At 30.9% G+C, this 18400-nt stretch overlaps 3 protein-coding genes, 1 long non-coding RNA gene and 1 pseudogene across 15 annotated transcripts in view; 2 read left to right on the top strand and 3 right to left on the bottom strand.

The window, feature by feature from the left end:
- Positions 1 to 915: 915 nt before the first annotated feature.
- Positions 916 to 9947, bottom strand: LOC140918596 (cysteine-rich receptor-like protein kinase 25). Of its 4 annotated transcripts, XM_073367760.1 has the most exons (8): positions 8942 to 9947; positions 4078 to 4117; positions 2937 to 3074; positions 2729 to 2853; positions 2341 to 2551; positions 1866 to 2103; positions 1573 to 1723; positions 916 to 1470 (listed from the first exon to the last, which is right to left on the bottom strand). In XM_073367760.1, the coding sequence occupies exons 1-8, from the start codon at positions 9719 to 9721 to the stop codon at positions 1135 to 1137; spliced, it is 2019 nt and encodes a 672-aa protein (XP_073223861.1). In that variant the 5' UTR covers positions 9722 to 9947; the 3' UTR covers positions 916 to 1134. The 4 variants fall into 4 exon arrangements, with proteins under 4 accessions (XP_073223861.1, XP_027189286.2, XP_073223860.1 ...); XM_027333485.2 differs by lacking the exon at positions 8942 to 9947 and having other exon boundaries at positions 2491 to 2551; positions 3973 to 4962; XM_073367759.1 differs by lacking the exon at positions 8942 to 9947 and having other exon boundaries at positions 3973 to 4959.
- LOC101509720 (thiamine thiazole synthase 2, chloroplastic-like) lies at positions 5092 to 7668 on the top strand (annotated as a pseudogene).
- Positions 9948 to 10814: 867 nt separating the features above from the next.
- On the bottom strand, positions 10815 to 14862 carry LOC101510798 (cysteine-rich receptor-like protein kinase 10). 3 transcript variants are annotated; one of them, XR_003472346.2, is made up of 7 exons: positions 13798 to 14862; positions 12674 to 12829; positions 12442 to 12563; positions 12054 to 12264; positions 11692 to 11918; positions 11329 to 11479; positions 10815 to 11245 (listed from the first exon to the last, which is right to left on the bottom strand). XR_003472346.2 is itself a non-coding variant. In XM_027333487.2 (7 exons), the coding sequence occupies exons 1-7, from the start codon at positions 14642 to 14644 to the stop codon at positions 10943 to 10945; spliced, it is 2028 nt and encodes a 675-aa protein (XP_027189288.1). In that variant the 5' UTR covers positions 14645 to 14862; the 3' UTR covers positions 10815 to 10942. The 3 variants fall into 3 exon arrangements, 2 of the variants coding, with proteins under 2 accessions (XP_027189288.1, XP_027189289.1); XM_027333487.2 differs by having other exon boundaries at positions 11681 to 11918; XM_027333488.2 differs by having other exon boundaries at positions 11681 to 11918; positions 12674 to 12814.
- Positions 12696 to 15824, top strand: LOC113786194 (uncharacterized). 2 transcript variants are annotated; one of them, XR_003472348.2, is made up of 3 exons: positions 12696 to 12834; positions 13277 to 13357; positions 15691 to 15824. It is a non-coding gene; the product is annotated as an uncharacterized lncRNA (long non-coding RNA). The 2 variants fall into 2 exon arrangements; XR_012162758.1 differs by lacking the exon at positions 15691 to 15824 and having other exon boundaries at positions 13277 to 14885.
- LOC113783928 (cysteine-rich receptor-like protein kinase 10) overlaps positions 14998 to 18400 on the bottom strand; it is an 8763-nt gene continuing 5360 nt past the window's right edge. For 2 of the 6 annotated variants that reach the window (XM_073367762.1, XM_027333490.2), the window contains one exon: positions 16184 to 16513. In XM_073367762.1, the coding sequence (XP_073223863.1) occupies positions 16422 to 16513 (92 nt within the window). In that variant the 3' untranslated portion in view covers positions 16184 to 16421. Of the gene's footprint in view, positions 15783 to 16183; positions 16514 to 16946; positions 16982 to 17581; positions 17851 to 18400 lie in introns of those variants that run through there. The other 4 variants (XR_012162756.1, XR_012162757.1, XM_027333491.2 and 1 more) reach the window with 4 other exon arrangements.

The following is an 18400-nucleotide window of genomic DNA, read 5'->3' as shown; positions in this document are numbered from 1 at the left end:
ACAATTATTGATTAAAAAATTAACAAGTAATTTTCTTTTTTAAGAATACCATAAAATTTGTCTTTTTTAATGTAATGTTCAAACTTTTAACCCAAAAACGATAGTTTTTTTGAAAAATAAAGCACAAGGATTGTTTACTTACTTCCCTACCTTTCCGGACATGCATCCACGCAATCATATGTCCATAATATTATATTAAGATTGTATCTACGCAATCATATGTTGGTAATATTATATTAAGATTGAATGATTCAAATTTAAATTTGATATTTTAAATTACAAAATAAAAATTTAAATCAAAATATTTAAGATTGTTACATCGAAATAGGACGGTCAATGATTGTCAAATGTGTAGGCCACATAAATTCACTAATAGTGAATTCAATCTCTACATTTTCCTACCTTCTTATCTATCTTTCTACATTTTCTTTATCTCATGATTTTTTCACCATTGCAAATATCACTCTTTCTCCCCTATTTTAACATAAAAATTATCTTTAATAAAATTACAAAGTTTTGTAATTAACATTATATTAAAATATACAAAATATAAATTAAAATTAAAATCTACTAAATCAAGCAACACTAAATCCTTTAATAAATAAAAAACATCAACATTAAAAAGTGATGATTAAAAATCATACAAATAAGAAAAAGCGATTCTTTACGACCTAATTATTTTCCAAAGGAAAACGAAACAAAGTTCCACAATAAAAGACATTAATTTTGTTTGGTAAAATTTGTTGACATTTGATAGTTTATACTTAATAATTTATAGCAGATAGCTGTTAAGTTAATTGAGTTCTTTTATAAAATTAACAGTTTAGTTAGTTTAAAATATAAAATAACATAAATAAATAAAAACATTCTTTGCTAAAAATATTATTTTCTCAAATGTTACTAAAAACAACCATAGAACCAACAAAATTTGCACTTAACGGCCATAACTTTTATTATTATTATAACAGCATTATTTTAGCCATTAATATTTACAATATATATAATCTAATAAATGTAGCTACAAAGCCATAATTCGACATGATTTGAACATTGTTTACAGTGATTTTTTTTTTTTTTGCCATTAACAAACATTCATCGGATGCATCAATAAAAACCTAATGAAAACAATATATTTTATCGAGGGTATACTTCAGTTATGGGTTCTTCATCTACAGACCATGGAAACGAACAGGCGGTAGTAGACTGATTATAATCAATCTCATATTCTATATTGTCAGGTGTTCTTCGACGTAGGAAATATGGCGGCTGTCGAGGTAATGACAAGGTAACTGAATAACTGTTAAGCATAAGTTCAACAGTTTCCATGGAAGGTCTATCATTTGGATTTTCTTGAACACACAACAAACCCATATGGATGCATCTCATGACTTCATTTCTTGAATAAGATGAACCTTGTAGTGTTGGATCCAGTAACTCCAAAGGTTTTTGCTCTGACCATTTTTTCCAAACCTGTGGTAGTAATACATATTATTGTGTCAGTTAATTTAAACATTGGAATTTGTTTATCTAGGATTGCATCGAAAGAGCATAACACATATTTATTATACTCACATAGTTTAAGAGGTCATTAGCATGATTCCATTGATTTAAATCGGTATTTTTCTTGCCACTCACGATTTCCAAAACTAAGACACCAAAACTGAACACATCTGACTTCACAGAGAACTGTCCGCGCATAGCATATTCTGGAGATATGTAACCGCTGAAAACAATATTTAATCCACATGTTCAAGAAAGAATGTAAACATTTTCATGAAGAACATATTTCTTTTTAATACATAATATAACTAACTTGTAAATTAATATGTAAGCTCTCATAAATGCAAGAAAGTTCTAAAACTTACTAAGTCCCCACTATTCTTTCTGTATTTACTTGAGTCTGATCTGTTGGGAAAATTTTTGCGATTCCAAAATCTGAAATCTTTGGGTTCATATTTTCATCTAATAGAACATTGCTAGCTTTGAGATCACGATGAATAATTTTAAGTTGGGAGTCTTCATGGAGATAAAGAATCCCTCGAGCGATGCCAACTATAATTTTATAGCGTCTTGACCAGTCTAACTCCCTTTGTTTTGCAGGATCTACAATATTATGTAAAAATAAAATATGAGGATTAGCCAAGAGTAAGTAAGTATATAAAAAGCTTTCATTTATTACAAAGCTATTAACCCCCTTCAAAGTGATTGTACTTTTATAAGGAAAACTGTAACACCACTTGCAAATATATTAAAAGATTATGATAAATTGATTAATTGATACTAGTATGAGAACGATCAATAAAATTGACTAAGTAATAATCGAGTTGAAAAGATCCATACCAAATAGATAGCGATCTAAGCTTTTATTCATTATGTATTCATAAACAAGCATTTTTTCATGTCCTTCCAAGCAAAATCCCAATAGTCTCACTAAATTTCTATGTTGAAGCTTGGTCACAAGGAAAGCTTCATTCTTGAACTCTACTATACCTTGCGTTGAGGTCAATGACAACCTCTTCACAGCTATCTCATATCCGTTAGGAAGGATACCCTACACACAAACATGAGATCAGATCCATTTACTCAATTTTAGCACATTTAAAAAATGTGTCAAGCATTTTGCACAAACAAACTTCTTACCTTATATATTACACCAAGCCATTTTATTAAATTTTAGCATAGAAAGAAAAAACATGTATCAAGCATTATATGGCAACAAATTACATACCTTATAAACAACACCAAATCCACCTCGGCCAATCTTGTTCTCATCTGAGAAATAGTTTGTGGCAGTTTCAACTTGTGCCAAGTCAAATTGCAAACACTCTAAATCTATAAGATCCTTGCGCCAAACTACATAGACAATAATACATCACACAATTTATCACCAACCAAATGAACCAAGAAACAAAATAACCAAAAAAAAAAAAACTTACTTGAAGATGAATCCTGATTGAATGAATTATACTTCTTTCTTGCTCTCTTACGCAGGAATAAACATCCAATAATGAAAAGTGTCACAGCAACAACACTCGGAACAACAACCGCAATAACAATAGAAACATTACTTTTTCCTACAAAAGTTATTGATCTTATGATTAAATAAGTTTTTTGTGATTCAAAATATAATATATATATATATATATATATATATATATATTATATTTCGTTTTTAATTCTTTAATATTTTTTCAAATGATGGGAATCAAATGTTTTCTCTCAATAAACGTGATTACTTTTTTAAGTCATCTCATGAGTGATATTATATATCTAGGGGTGTATGCGGTGTGTTTCTGATCGATTTCAAGAGAAAAATTTATCTGCTCAAAAGATTAAAATATTCACGGTTTTATTTGTACGGCAATTGTAAAAATATCCAATTTAAATTAACGTAGTTTAAATTTGATATCGAAATTACAATTTGTAATACATTATTTTATCAATAATATTATAAAATTACATTAATTTAACAAGTTTGAAGAAAAAATATTATATATAATATACTAAAAATTAATATTACATAATAACAAAGATCAATTATGTTTAAATTATATGAAATAATAATAAAAATATATCATCTTAAATAAAAAAATATTATTAAAAATTAATTGAAACTATCAAATAATAGTTTAATGCAATATCTCATATTAATAAAATAAAAAAAGAAGTATTAAAATTTATAAATATAAATTTTTGAAAGTGAAAATGAAATTCAATTCAATCCGAGTGATTTTCAAATAAAAAAAAGTTCAAACTCATCCAATAATATCGAATTCCGTTTTCTTTCTGATTTTTTTAAATCAAATTTTGCTGTCTTTTTTGGATTGGTTTGAATGTTGATGAAATGAAAGTAAGATAAAAAATAGAAGTATGAACAATGTATGGAAATTTAAAGTGTATATGTATATTTTTCAACTTTAAAACACCCCAGAAATAGTATTACTAAAACAGATTAATGCATTTTGTTGATACCCGAAGAAGAAGAAGAAAGTTGTGGTTGAGTGGAAACAGCAGAAACATTGTAAAATCGAAACGATTCGTATCGAAGATTACAACTAGGAAGAAGTGATCTTGCACCTCGTTTCCCATCAATTTCACTAACGGCACCTAGCAAGCACTTGTTGCATTCAAACGTGGACAAATCAGGCGTACACTGTGCCAAAGAATATAATTTCATTGAATCCGTGAACTTCGCTTCTTTTGTAGCAAATTTCTCACGAGAATTCACAGCTTCCAGTGCTACCCTCTTCAAAAAATTTGGAAGAAAATCACTGAATTGTGTAAACTCCGAATCAGGAACGGTTTCATCGGAATCCAATGTTATTGACGGAACCATATGGTCAAAAATCGAGACATTGGAGTAACGCAATAAGCACTCATCGTACCAGATTATAGACTCTGTTTGGTTGTTGCAAAGTTTCGTAATGTTGTTGGCAGCGGCGGTTACACAGTTTTGACAGAGAGAAGGGGTGACGTCAGCACGGCAGAGGAAAAGTCCTTTTAAGTCGTTAGGGGTTTGGAGGGGTATGTGGATGGAGTAGAAACCGTTATGGAGGGTGGCGTTTGATATGAGGGAAGACAGAAGGGTATTTAAGGTATTTTGAAAATTTGAATTGGGTTGGTAATAGGTGGTTTCGTATTCTGTGCAGTCGTGGGAGTTGTATACTGGAGCTGCTTCGAATGTGGTGAAGCTTAGGAGCACTAAGAATGATGCAAGAAGAATCATTTGGGTTTTTGTTCTAAAGAATTTGAGGATACGCATCTCTGCTTTTTGGTTGTGAGGGGAAGGGTAGTGTTGTAATAAATAAATTGAAAGATAACAGAGTCTGTTAGATTCTGATTCTGGAGTGGTGGGTGAAGACCAACGATCAGATTTATGATAGAAGGAAATTATATACCATTGAAAATGTTTGATGCAAAACAAGTCAGTAGAGCAATTTTTACGTGACATGAGTGATCAATGTGGAATAACAAGAGTCAAATACCCACTTCTGTGACTTTTCGTTGGTCAAAAACAAGATTTTTTTAATGCTATAGTTAAGGAAACTATTTTCCCACCATGGTTAAGTTATTGATACACCTCCATTACTTCAATGACTCACGCACATCTATTTCACCTCTCTACCAAATATCTACCAAATATCAGTAACCCTTATTTTCCAAATACTCTCTTTCTTCATAATAGTCGACACTACCACCGTAACATCTCTTGCCACTTTTCTCTTTTCAAGTCCAAAATCTTCATTCTTCAATGGAAGTACAATTGCTACCCATACCTCCAACATAATCAAATCCACCTCTCGTAACAATTCTTCAATCTCCATGTCCCTCAACACACACCATCTTCACTCCTTCAAATTTGAACCCATCGAAGAATCCACCGTCTCTCGTGAAATGCCACGCTGTTACGTAACAGACATGGTTACCTACATCGACATTGTCATCCTCGGTGCCAGCTCCTTTGGTCTCTCATGCGCTTACGAATTAAGCAAAAACCTTAACATCAGTATAGCCATAATCGAACAATTTGTTAGTCCCGGTGGCGGTGTTTGGCTCGGCGGCCAACTCTTCTCTGTCATGGTTGTCCGCCAACTAGCTCACCTCTTCCTCGAGAAAATTGAAGCTGATTACGACAAACGAGAAGAATACTTTTTAATCAAACACGCTGCTTTGTTCACTTCAACAATCTTGAGCAAGCTTCTCGTTAGATCTAACGTGAAATTGTTCAATGATGTTGCTGTTGAGGATCTAATTGTGAAAGAAGGAAGAGTTGGTGGTGTTGTTATGAATTGGACTTTGGTTTCAATAAAGCATGATAAACAGTCTTGTATGAATCCTCATGTTATGGAAGCCAAGGTTGTTGTGAGTTCTTGTGGACATGATGGTCCTTTTGGTGCTAGTGGCTTAAAAATGTTTGAGCGTGTTGGTATGATTGACTTTGTTCGTGGAATAAATTCACTTGACATGAATACCAGTGAAGATGTTATTGTTTGTCTTACTAAGGAGATTGTTTCTGGTATAATTATTATTGGTATGGAAGTTGCTGAAATGTATGGAACTCCAAGAGTGGTAAGCTTCTTTGTTTTCGGTTCAAGTTTAATTAGTGTGTTTGGTTCCTATGTGATAATAATTGATACTAGTTGATTTTGACTTAAGTAATTTTTATGAAATTGATGTTAAATACTTTGAAGGTAAAGTTATTTATATTGGGTATGTTTAAAATAAAAAATAATAATTTTTATCTATTTCAAAATAATAATTATTTTTTTGTGTATGTATATCAATAAACTTGAAAAATATTCTAGTTATCATAGAAGCTAAATATATTTGCTTTTAAATAATTAATTTGTGATTTAAATCAATTCTAAAGTTGGAAGTCAAACATAATAATAATTTATGGTTAAATTAAATCATGTTTGATTTAACCAAACATGATTCTAGGAGTTAATGTGTGTGTACATAATGTAGGCTTGGACAATTTTGTGTGTAATAATATATTGAGTTAATATTGTGCATGAACTATAATTTTTGTTTATAATCTACCAAAGAAAATAATATTTTGTTTATAGGTTTGTTTGTACAATTTTGATTTAGGAAGTGATTAAAGTAATGTCGAAATTAATATCAGGGTTTTTTTTAGATATTTTCAACTGCAAGTTGATTGGTTTTAGTGCAATTAATTTGAAGATGGTAAGAAACATTTGATTAAGATGTGATAATGATTTTGTTGGTGATTTTTGTAGGGTCCAACGTTTAGAGCTTTGATGATATCAGGGCAAAAGACAGCTCATTTGACATTGAAGGCATTGGGAAGAACAATGCAATTGATGGAACATCAGTTAAATCGATTTTGTTTTTAGTTTATTTTTCATTTGCTTTTCTTCTGCATATGATTTGAACTCAATAATGAATAAAGAAAATGCGAATGAAATGATCATACATGTGTGTCACTCAAGAGTATATTTTTTTCATATATATATTTAGACAATCAAATTGTCAGAACATGTAGTAATTACCCAATCCAAGTAAAATCAAGCATAAATAACCACCATACAATTAAAATGTGAGCATGTGTTATGGAAGTAAACTTTGAATAAATATCTTTATATATTTTGGACTTTACAATAAATTTAATACAAAAACAGGTCAAAATTAATATTTGAAATATTTAATTAATTTTTTCAAGCCCTTCTACGATAAAAAAACTCTATAAAATTTAATTACTTAAATTTTATTTATTTTTTAATCAAAATTTAAACATAGTTTCTTTTTTATTGAGAATGGACAGATTAAGATACAAGAATTTGAATAAAGTACCCTAGGTAAAAATCCAATGTATGTGTATTGGTATAGGCATGGGTAATTATCCATGCACCCTGCCTGCACCCGCATAAAATTGAATCAACTTTTTCAAGAGGTGAATTCAGCATCGAGATGGGAAATTTTCAATTGGGTTCTTCGTATGGAAGCTTATTACACTCTCCTATGGGAAAATCTTCATCTCAGTGTGAAAATCCAGTTCTTGAAATTGAAATCATTAATAATACTCATGGAGTATTCAAATGGTGTCTTTCTACAAGTGAAATGGAGCTATCAGAAGATTATGGATTGATGTTGGGTTGTTCACATTTTTGTCTTTTTGATGGTATATTAGTGAATGAAAAATGACAATAATGATTTTTGGGAGTTGGGACAACCGTTCAAAGTAAAAACAATTCTCATCCATTCAAATTATATCCACATCTCTTTATAAAACCTATTTATTCTACTCACATCTAGAGCTGTCAATTTGACAAGCCCATAATTATTGGTCCTAGCCCACATGTTAAAGGGGATAAAAAAATTTATAATTTAAAAGACCCCAACACTGAAAGCCCTCTAAAATTTTGTGGGCTTAGTGGGCCTATAGCCCACGTTTTCAAAAAAAAATCAATTTTTTTTTTAATTTTTTCGACTTTTTCACCAATAAAATAATTTCGATTTGTTTTTTATTCGAGAAAAAAAATTAGTCTCACAAAATTCTTTGAAAAAAAAAAATATTTTTTAATATTTTTCGATATCTTTTCGAAAAAAATAAATTTCAAGTCAATCTAAGTTTAAAAAATTATTTAAAAAGAATTATTTAAAAAATAAAGTATACAAATAAATTGATTTATAAGCACACCAAAATAAAAATTAGCAATCCAATCTAAGTTTTCAAGTCAACTTAATTGTTTTTTCAAATGATTTTTATTTGAAGTTGTAAACATATGAATCTAGATGCAAATGTGACTTCACCTGAAGATTAGTAATCCACCTAGTTTTTCATTAAATTTACAGTGGTCTATTTAACATTAAGCATGGAAGATTGAAACAAGTACTTTTGACTCTTGTATTTAAGCACCAGAATTTCCCCAATCAACTAACTTCTGAAAATTCCCCGCGCGTCAACGAGAATTATCTCCTACCTTGAATCTTTCCAGCATCAGTCTCAACTACACCTCATTAAAATCCTGTTCAATTTCAAAACCAAAATGAAATAATTACAAACCAAATACCAACACTAATCAACTAATTAACAAAAGATTAAAGACCATATCGTATTACCGTTTTCCTCCATAAGTGTATCATACTCGCTGCTTGTTTTCTCATAACCGTACATATTCCAAATGTGAAAAGCACCGTCGCAGCAACAATAGGTATAACAAATGCAACAATCACTTCAAAACGACTCCTTCCTGAAACCAACACCATTAATGAAACCAAACAATCAATCAAGGAAAAAATCAATTAGATATACAATATTAATTACATTAATCGATTAGACTAATTAATTATTCTAATGACTATATACGTCTTATTTGTAACAACATTTCTTTAATTATTCAATATATTTTTCCTTTATTTTTGTCTATATTAATCTAAAATTGTAATAATCACGTATAAGTATAACGGTAGTAACTGTACCTGATGGAGGAGATTGAAGAACCGGAGGAGTAACCGTATCGGTGCTATTATAAAATGAGTACAACTCATATCTAATATTGCACGATGGAAGCAAAACTCTTGTTCCTTGTTTCCCATCACAACAATTAGGAACAGATGCAATTGCGCTTCTCAAACACATAATACAATCAAACAACGATAACTCCGGCGTGCACTGAACTAAACCATAAAGTGTAACCGAGCGCGTGAATTTCACTTCCCCCGTCGCGAATTTTTCTTCGGCGGAATTCGCAGCCTTCGTTGCCACGTCATTTAACAACCGTGCAAGTAACTCGTTGAACCGGGTTCGGTCTTCTTGAGCCACGCTCTTGGAATCAGAGAGATCAACGCTTGGAACTATGTTGTTGAGATAATTACTGGAGTAGCGTACGGTGCACACGTCGTACCAGATTATAGCCTCTTTATCGAAACGGCAACGGCGTTTTAGATCTTTTGATGCGGCGGTTACGCAGTCCTGGCAGGTTGTGGTGAGAGTGTCGCCGCGGCAGAGGAAGAGGCCTTTGACGGCGTTTGGAGTTTCGTTGCCAATTGATGTTTTGTAGAAATGGTTGGGTTTGGTGGCGTTTGAAGAAAGGGAAGAGAGGAGGAGGTTGAGATTGGTTTGAAAAGTGGTGTTTGGTTGGTATTTGGAAGAGTTTGTGCAGACATGAGAACTGTAAATTGGAGTTGATTTGGTTGGGAAAATTAGGAAGGTGAAGAGGGAGAGGGTAATAACAGAGTATCTGGAAGGAAACATCTTCTTTTGGAGAAAGGTTTGTACCAGAATTTACATTTCTGCAATTAATTAACTAGTTTTTCTTTGCTTATCTAAAAAAGAAGAAACTAGTTTTTCTTTGCTTATCTAAAAAAGAAGAAACTAGTTTTTCTTTAGAATAGTATTTTTGGTTGAAAATAGTGACTGTCACTGAAAATCTAGAAGGGCTAAAAACCACTGAATTATTAACAATTAACAAATGCAAAAAGGTGTGCAGTGAATTAGGGTGAGTCGGAAAATATCATGTTGGCACTCCAAGAAATTTTAAAATGTAAATTTTGTCAATATTACTATCACAATGTATTCTCTATCCAAACATATATTCGTAGTATGTTTGGATTTTCTTTAATTTGCAGTATCAGCATGGTAGCTTTGAAGTTACGGATCGGATCGATGCTTCAACTTAACACATAGTACGTGTTTATCCAACATGATACCAAATACACTATTAGAGAGACAAAACTGATCATAGAAGTATATAATTGATTTTCATAAGTTGAAATTTTTTGAAGTAGTATTAATTTTGCTTCTACAATTTGATTTTAATTTAAGTGAGATTTTGAGTTTTGAAATTGATTTTTAAGTTCAAATTTGTTTATCCATCATGATTTTTCATTCTTACCGGAAATTAAAATGCACAAAATTTCAAAATCAAATTGTCTAGTGTTTTCTAATCCAACCATTATAGGTATAGGTGGATAAAAAAATTAGGGGTGGACTAAGATAAAAGACATGTCTTAATTAGCTTGAGATTGATTGTTTAACATTCAGAGTCAAATTTGATGGCTTGAAAAAGGTGGATTAAGAAGAAATTGACATAGTGGGAACATACTTGATGGACTTGATTTCATCAGCTAATGGGTGGCCACCTTACTATTTTTTAGTCATCTTATCATTGATGTAGGAATAGTACCCACATATGACAAACTCCCTTTTGTTTTTTTTGTTTGTTTCTCTGATTCCAGACGGATATGTGTTTTAAGGTTTTATTTTTTTTAACAAAAATTACTACTGAGTGTTCAGGCTAATTTAGAAATTTAGCGGCCAAGATGGCCTAAAGAACCTGCAGATATTATTTCCAAATTGAAAAATAAACTAATACAAAATGTTACAATGTTTTGAACTCAAAACTGTATACACCATTAAACTACAATTTTAAAATCTCCTAAAGTTCTCAAGCTCTACCATGATCTAATCACCAAACTACATCTCATTGAAAGACTCTGGTATTCCATTAGTAGTTGATTCACTAATTTCTATCTTCCGCGTGTTTGGATCAGTTCCACTGTGTAGAAAAAATGCAGGCTGAATAGGTAAAGGTAGAGAAACGGTGTAACTATCTAGCATGAGCATTATTGTTGCCATCGTAGGTCTATCTGCGGGATCTTCTTGGACACATAGTAAACCAATATGAATGCATCTTATAACTTCATTTGGAGTATAAGATTCTTTTAATGTGTCGTCCACCAATTCCAAGGATGATCCATTCTTCCAAAGTTTCCATGCCTGTCTCAAATTTTCATCAAACATTTGTTATGATGTGATCACAATATAATAAGAAGCACAAAATTAAACTTTTCTCTACTCACATAGCTCATTAAATCCTCAGCAACACCTGTTTCATGGAAAGATATGTTCTTCTTGCCGCTTATAATCTCCATAATGAGGACTCCAAAACTGTATATATCAGACTTGATAGAGAACTCTCCACGCATTGCATATTCCGGAGACATGTAACCACTAAAACACATATTATACCACCAATATAAAACACTGTCAATATTGGAAACAAAACACAGAAGATGATGCTCTTTTATTGTTTGTTTAATTGAAACATCTAAGACATTTGAATTGAACTATTTCTGTTTGTTATATTATATATTGATTGAATTGTTGATAGGTGCATTCACAAATGTATGCTGCCAGAGTGATAATACTTACTATGTCCCTACCATCCTACTAGTATTTCCTTGAGTTTGATCCATTCCAAATAATTTTGCCATGCCAAAGTCAGAGATTTTTGGATTCATGTTTCCATCCAACAATATGTTGCTAACTTTGAGATCACGATGAATAATTTTCAGCCTAGAATCTTCGTGAAGATATTGAATGCCTCGAGCAATCCCTCGAATAATCTTGTAACGCCTTGTCCAATCCAACCCGCTTTGTTTTTCAGGATCTGCACAAACATTCCATTTATAAGATTATGGATCTCCAATAAAAGTGAATCAGTTTAATGAAACATAAATTCATCCAAGATTTCAATTTAAAGATAAATTATGCACTATAAAGAATTCAGATAAGATGAGCTTACCAAAAAGAATATAGTCAAGGCTTTTGTTGGCCACAAATTCATAAACAAGTATCTTTTCTTCTCTTTCTAAGCAAAAACCTAGAAGCCTAGCTAAATTTCTATGCTGAAGTTGGGCAACCAGCATAACTTCATTCTTAAATTCTTCTCCGCCTTGGCCAGAGTTTTTAGAGAGTCTCTTGACAGCTATTTCTTGTCCACTTGAAAGCATGCCCTGAATTTCCATAAAAATAAACAATTGTTCATATAACAATTGGTATTATTTCCATGTTATGAAGAAACAAAAGCATGTTAACTTCAACCATCAAGGTCTAGCGCAAATGGTTGGTGCACAGTGTGTGAAATACAGAGTTTGATTCCTAATCATAAAAAAGACATGTAAACTGCATACCTTGTAAACCTGACCAAATCCACCTTGACCTAGCTTATTTGCTTCTGAGAAGTTGTTTGTGGCTTTTTCTAGTGTAGCCAAATCAAATCTCAACGATTCCACGATGGTAATATCAGTTTCAGCTAAGAAGCAAAATTGTAGGTTTGTAAGATAAAAAACTATAACAGAAGATTGTGCAAATATGAACAAAGTTAAGACTTAAAGATCTTCTTTTCAGTGAGTAGACCCTTACTTCTTGGTTCTTGTGCAACGTCACGCTTCTTCTTTGCTGCTCTTTTACAGAAGAAACAAACGCCTACTATAAATAGCAACACAGCTACCGTAATTGGAACCACAATTGCAACAATTGTCCCTGATGAGATTCCACTACTTCCTGCAATATTCCAAACTGAGGTAATTTTAGTTCAATGGCTTGTAGCTGTAGACAATTGCATTTCAAAAATATGCTTCATTCAAGTATTGCAAACGGTTCCATTCCATCATATTCTAGTGTTAGTTCTTTATTTACTGCTAGTGAAATGCAAGTGCACAATACTTGAAAGCATGATATTTTTATCTAAGCCTAAGTTGGATTAGTCTCCAATTTACAGGAACTTCTAAACTAAAATCAGCTGTTCTATATTTATGGAAAAGTCCTATATGTATTAGAGAACATTGTAGAAAATTGAGATGCAGTCATATAAAAGCAAAATTTAACCAATACTAAAAGTTATTATTAACTTATAAAAAAAAAGTCTTATACTAGAGAGCTTTCCAAAAAATTGAGATACAAATAGTTATGACATCTTAACCCGTCTACCTGGATACTCACTCGAACTTGTTCCAACTTTGACAGAGAATTCCTACTTCGACATAGTGCAAGTGCGAGTTTTTCTCAAAACTCTAAGTTTGGGGTGGAGGCGACGATGAAAATAAGGTTTTGTTACCTGTTTCGCCCTTGAATCCATGCCGCTAGTAATTTTAAATTACTATTTTTTGTTTTATTGGCATATACTCATTTATTTTTATTTTTATTTTTTTAAAATATTATAAATTTTAATCTATTTTGAATATAGAAACTTTAATTTTAATAAATATAATTTTTTATTTTAGTTTTATATGTATTATATGGGGCGGGTACAGGACAAAATTCAATCCCTCTAATTGGGTTGAAGTACAACTGACGGCATTGTTAGAGCTTGATTCGAAACCATAATCTCTAATTAAATCTAAAGAGACCCAAACCACCTCATTCATAAGCCATTAGATATAAAAAAAAAACTAATTTAAACTTAACACAATAAATTATTATTTAAAGCTAACAGTTATTGTAAAATTCTTAAAAAAATTATCAAAATTATGTCTAAATTATATTACCTCCCAAATTCGGAGTGGTTGTTGGAGGAGCAAGTCCTGGTGTTGGTGCCGGTGAAGGAGCAAGTTTCTGAATCTTCTGATAAAAAGGATGCAATTCATATCTAACATTACAGCTAGGAAATAAAACTCTTCCTCCTTGCTTTCCTTCACAGCACTGTGGAAGATCTCCTATGGCATCACTAAGGCATATTCTACAATCTTGTGGAGATAAATCTTCTGTACACTGAGCCAAACAATATAGCGTCTGAAATCCAGATACGCTAGCCTCCTTTGTAGCATACTTCTTTTTAACACCAACAGAATTAGAATTCGCCGCTTCATTTGCTGTTTCATTCATAGTAACAGACAGCAAACTCATGAAGCTTTCTTGGTTCGTCATATTGGCAGTGTTCCAAAGGTAAACACTGGGACTCGTGTCTACGGTTGAGAAAAAAGAGGTGTTGGAATACCGAACCATGCACTCGTCGTACCAGATAACTGCCACTTTTGATAAGGAACAGTCTGAGTCTGATGATAGTTTCTGTGTTGCATTCGACACGCATTGTTTGCAGAAAGGAGATGAAACGTCTCCCCTGCACATGAATAGACCGTACACTCTGTTTGATGGGTTTGTTGCTGTGACTGTGGTGTTCTGGAATTCATTGTTGGTGGCGTTGGAGGATAGTGAAGAGAACATGGTTACGAGGTTTGTTTGGTATGTGCTGTTGGTGGTGGTTTTGTCTTTAGAACAACTGTGGTAGATAAAAGTGGGGTCTTGTGCTTTAGTTGTTTTGTTAAGGAGAAAGTTAATGAGGATGAACAGAAATAGAAGCTTGAAGGAATTAGAAGAAGACATGGTCGAATTCATGTTTCTGTTTTGTCTTAATGCATGTGACAGATGAAGGCAAGTTAAACTTAAAAATGAAGGTGATCACAAGTCAAACTTGTTGTGTTTATGCACTTCAGTCTGTCATTCTGATTTCTTGGAAATTAATCAATCATATAGCTAGGAAAAGTCATGTTGGATTTATGTATTGTTGAACGTGTAAAACACACTATGTTGAAATTAACGGAAAATTGAAAATAAAGGATTGATGTGGTGACGAAAATGGATTCCCATGAGAATGGGTTGGGCATGTACGTGTAGTTCACTTCAGCTAGTTGTTGTAGACCGTAATCACGGTTGCTTATTTGGTTTTAGCTTCATTTTTGGAACGTTCCATAAAAACATAAAAATCACTTCAAAATTTTGACCAGAATCGATTCAATTATCTGAATGAACTCGATCCAACCCACTATTATCACCAAGTAACACCACAATTTTCTATCACAAAGTAACCTCCACATTACACAACCTGTCAGTGGAACAAACCTTATATATATAATGATATGATTTTTGCTCTGAAGATTGACCATTGAGATGTGCTGCATGCAAAGATGTATGGAATGATTGCAGGTTTGGAGTTGGTTTGACAGGAACATTTTAAGCATGTTATGGTAGAGAGTGTTTTTCATAATTAGTATGTTGCCCATTTCATAATTGTTTTCCTTGGATGTTAATAGTGGTATTTTTAGAATTATACTCTTGATTTTCGTTTGGCGATTTTTTTCTTTTCTAATATATGCATACATAATAGTATAAAAAATATGAGTTAACGATGAGTTTAGTTGGTAAGAAGTTAATTCATGAGTCCTAAAGTTCAATTCATCTAAATTTTATTTAATAAAAAAAATATGAGACATTAAATGCACTCACTAATATTTTCTTATAATAAATGAAGAATAACAAATCTCCACTTTTTTATTTTTATTTTTTATAATTGAGAACTACTTGAAATAACCAAAAGGGTACAATTCATACCTAAAGTTGTAATTAACAGAAATACATCATCACTCTTCCTCGTTGACTTCCAGGAAATGTCCCCTATTACATCACTGAGACACATTCCGCAATCTTGAGCTTACTATTGGAACGTAGTTGGACTACTCTGTCTCTGTTTGATCGTCTTTGTCACAAGTCAATGAAGCAAGGTCAACATATTATTATTTGATTATTTCGTTGTCCCGATAAGTTTTTTTCTCCCTGAAATAAGCTTTATTGACTTGCTTGTAATTTAAAAGTAATATTTTTTTGACCGGATTTAAAAATTATATATAGTTAGAAAACTTTGTAAAGTATTATTAGTCCTTCACTGATTTATAAAATATTGGTTTAAATATTTGTTTTTTATTTACTCAATTTAAATAGTCATGTTGAGATCAATGCATAATGGTTTTCTTTTTTTTATTTAATGTTAATGTAAAACAATTCGTAAAAGTGGAATGATGTTAAAGTAACCAACTTATAAATAGTTACTAAGAGTGTATTAAAAACGAGTCAAGAAAAAAAATGATTGTATTAAACATGTACAAACAATATTCCAATATTCATTATTTTTCAAAAAAATAAATAAATTTCAATATTCTTCTTACAATTTTATAATTATTACCCATTGGAGTTGGTATGGATGATTAGCAATTCATACTTGGTCTTTTAAAAAAAATTGGGTTACCTCGTATGACTGTATAAATTCTTTTGACTGAAAAAAGAAGATACACATGCATTCTCCACTGAATTCAAGTGGCTTTTTACAATAACTTGGACTTTAGGTATTTTGGAGATACTTCGTGTTAGATGAACCTATTGCAGTGCATTCCACCCCCACCAATTCTTTCCAAAATTTATTTAGAGTAGATTCTGTAATTATAAATAAACAATTAATCATCTATCAATCTATTTATAATATATTAAACCAGTTTCTAAAATATTTTTTATTAACATATCATCATTAATTTTATCACATATCATTATTTTTGTCACATCAAAGATAATACAAAGTGTCACTTCAATTTTAATTTCACACGGAACTTTATTTTATCTCTATTATGACATTCTTAATTATGTTTTCCTTACTCGTATTAACATCAATTTTCCTTTAATATTGTAACCGACTTACATAAAACTCAATAACACCACTACATTGAGTTAACAAATTATTGGCCAGCAAAAATGTTTTCATTTTCCTTTATCTGTTTTCATATCTCAAAATATTTTATTTTTAAATATATCAATTATTCTCCTTCACTTGCAAGTTGCAATGTCATAAGTGTTCTTATTTTCTCCTAAAAACCCACCTCCCCTCCTTCTAGTGCATATATCGATCTTCTGCATATATAAATGGCCAAAACAAAATAAATGAGCAAATGCTCTGAAATGACTACAAAATATTGTCTAAATAATATATTATATTTATTCAAGTATAGAAATTTTTAAATAGATTTTACACCTCACACTTTGTCTCTTTTTTTTTTCTCCTTTCAATTGATGTTAATTAGTTGTACTAATGTGTATTGCATAGTATATGCATAATTATTACTTATATTTATTTTGCTTCACCTGAATGGATGATATGTTCTGCTATGTCTTTATACCCAATACCTGAATTTCAACAAAGATTTGAAAGAAGAATTGTTTGATTTGGTGATTAAGTTGCCAAGAAAAGTACGTGGGTTGTAAGTACATTATCATCAAAGTTTAGTCCAATACAATTTTTAATTATATAAAATTATTCAACAAATAACTTTAATCTATTTTGAAACGAAACATATTTAATTAATTTTCGACTTATAAATTTTTAAATAATTTTTTTATGCATAATTAAAACATTATAAAAATTTTAAAAAAAAATTAAGACAAAAGTAACAATTAAATATGAATCTAGAAATAGAAATTTGTCTTTATTTTTCAGAAACGGTCTTTTTAAGATGATGTAAACACGCCTATAAAAATTGATTAAAAAATGTGTTGAGTTATTGCTAGAGATTAAAATTACATACATAATAAATTGCCATCATAATATTTATTCATATATATGGTCATACCTCTTATTTATCATCCATGAATGAAAATATATCTTCATTATATCCACCAATGAGTAGTTCATATCCACACATGTATTGTATCAAATTTTTAACTTCCATTTGTTACTAACAATGTTTATACTATTGACCATTGCAATAATTGATAAGTGATATCTGAAAGAAAGTTTCATCAACATGAGACATGATAATGCTGATACAGAACTCTCTTTTCAATAATTAAAAAGCAACTATGTCAATAAAAATTGGGTTTTAATGTTTTGATGTTGTATTTTAATTCTTTCTCTGTCAACAATTTTTTTGCTGATTTATTGTTTATGTTAGAATATTTCTAATGTTTTGAGATTGTTATTTTAATTTAATTTTTAAACTACTTTTACTTTCTTAATATATTTTTTCTTGTCATTCATCTCTATTTTATAGTCAATTCCGTCTATTCTACGATTTTTTTATTATAAATTTGAAGTGATAATTCTACGTTAAAATAAATAATTGCATTTTCACATAATCAACACTAAAATTATTCAATAAAATTTACAAACTAACATTCTCAATTGGGCGAGTCTAAATCTAATTTCAATTTAGAACTGAAAAATGACTTCTCAAACTGTTCCGATTAATTATGTCATATTTAATAAATTTCAATGAAATCAATAAAGTATTTAATAATGGAATGCTCCATTCAGATTCAATTATATATATATAT

Source organism: Cicer arietinum, chromosome 4, assembly GCF_000331145.2.
Source record: "Cicer arietinum cultivar CDC Frontier isolate Library 1 chromosome 4, Cicar.CDCFrontier_v2.0, whole genome shotgun sequence".
In the NCBI taxonomy this organism is placed as follows: domain Eukaryota; kingdom Viridiplantae; phylum Streptophyta; class Magnoliopsida; order Fabales; family Fabaceae; genus Cicer; species Cicer arietinum.
The sequence above is the reverse complement of the archived record's forward strand: the minus strand, read 5'-3'. Positions and strand labels throughout refer to the sequence as shown.

Excerpts from the sequence above, each read along its gene's own strand:
- LOC140918596 (XM_073367759.1), bottom strand. The coding sequence starts at position 4,951 with ATGTCACGTAAAAATTGCTCTACTGACTTGTTTTGCATCAAACATTTT. Across the intron at positions 1,724-1,865 it reads GAAAGAATAGTGGGGACTTA|CGGTTACATATCTCCAGAAT; the intron begins GTAAGTTTTAGA and ends TATTGTTTTCAG. Across the intron at positions 1,471-1,572 it reads CTAATGACCTCTTAAACTAT|GTTTGGAAAAAATGGTCAGA; the intron begins GTGAGTATAATA and ends TTACTACCACAG.
- LOC101510798 (XM_027333487.2), bottom strand. The coding sequence starts at position 14,644 with ATGAATTCGACCATGTCTTCTTCTAATTCCTTCAAGCTTCTATTTCTG. Across the intron at positions 12,564-12,673 it reads CGTTGCACAAGAACCAAGAA|CTGAAACTGATATTACCATC; the intron begins GTAAGGGTCTAC and ends TTTGCTTCTTAG. Across the intron at positions 12,265-12,441 it reads GATTTGGTCAGGTTTACAAG|GGCATGCTTTCAAGTGGACA; the intron begins GTATGCAGTTTA and ends ATGGAAATTCAG.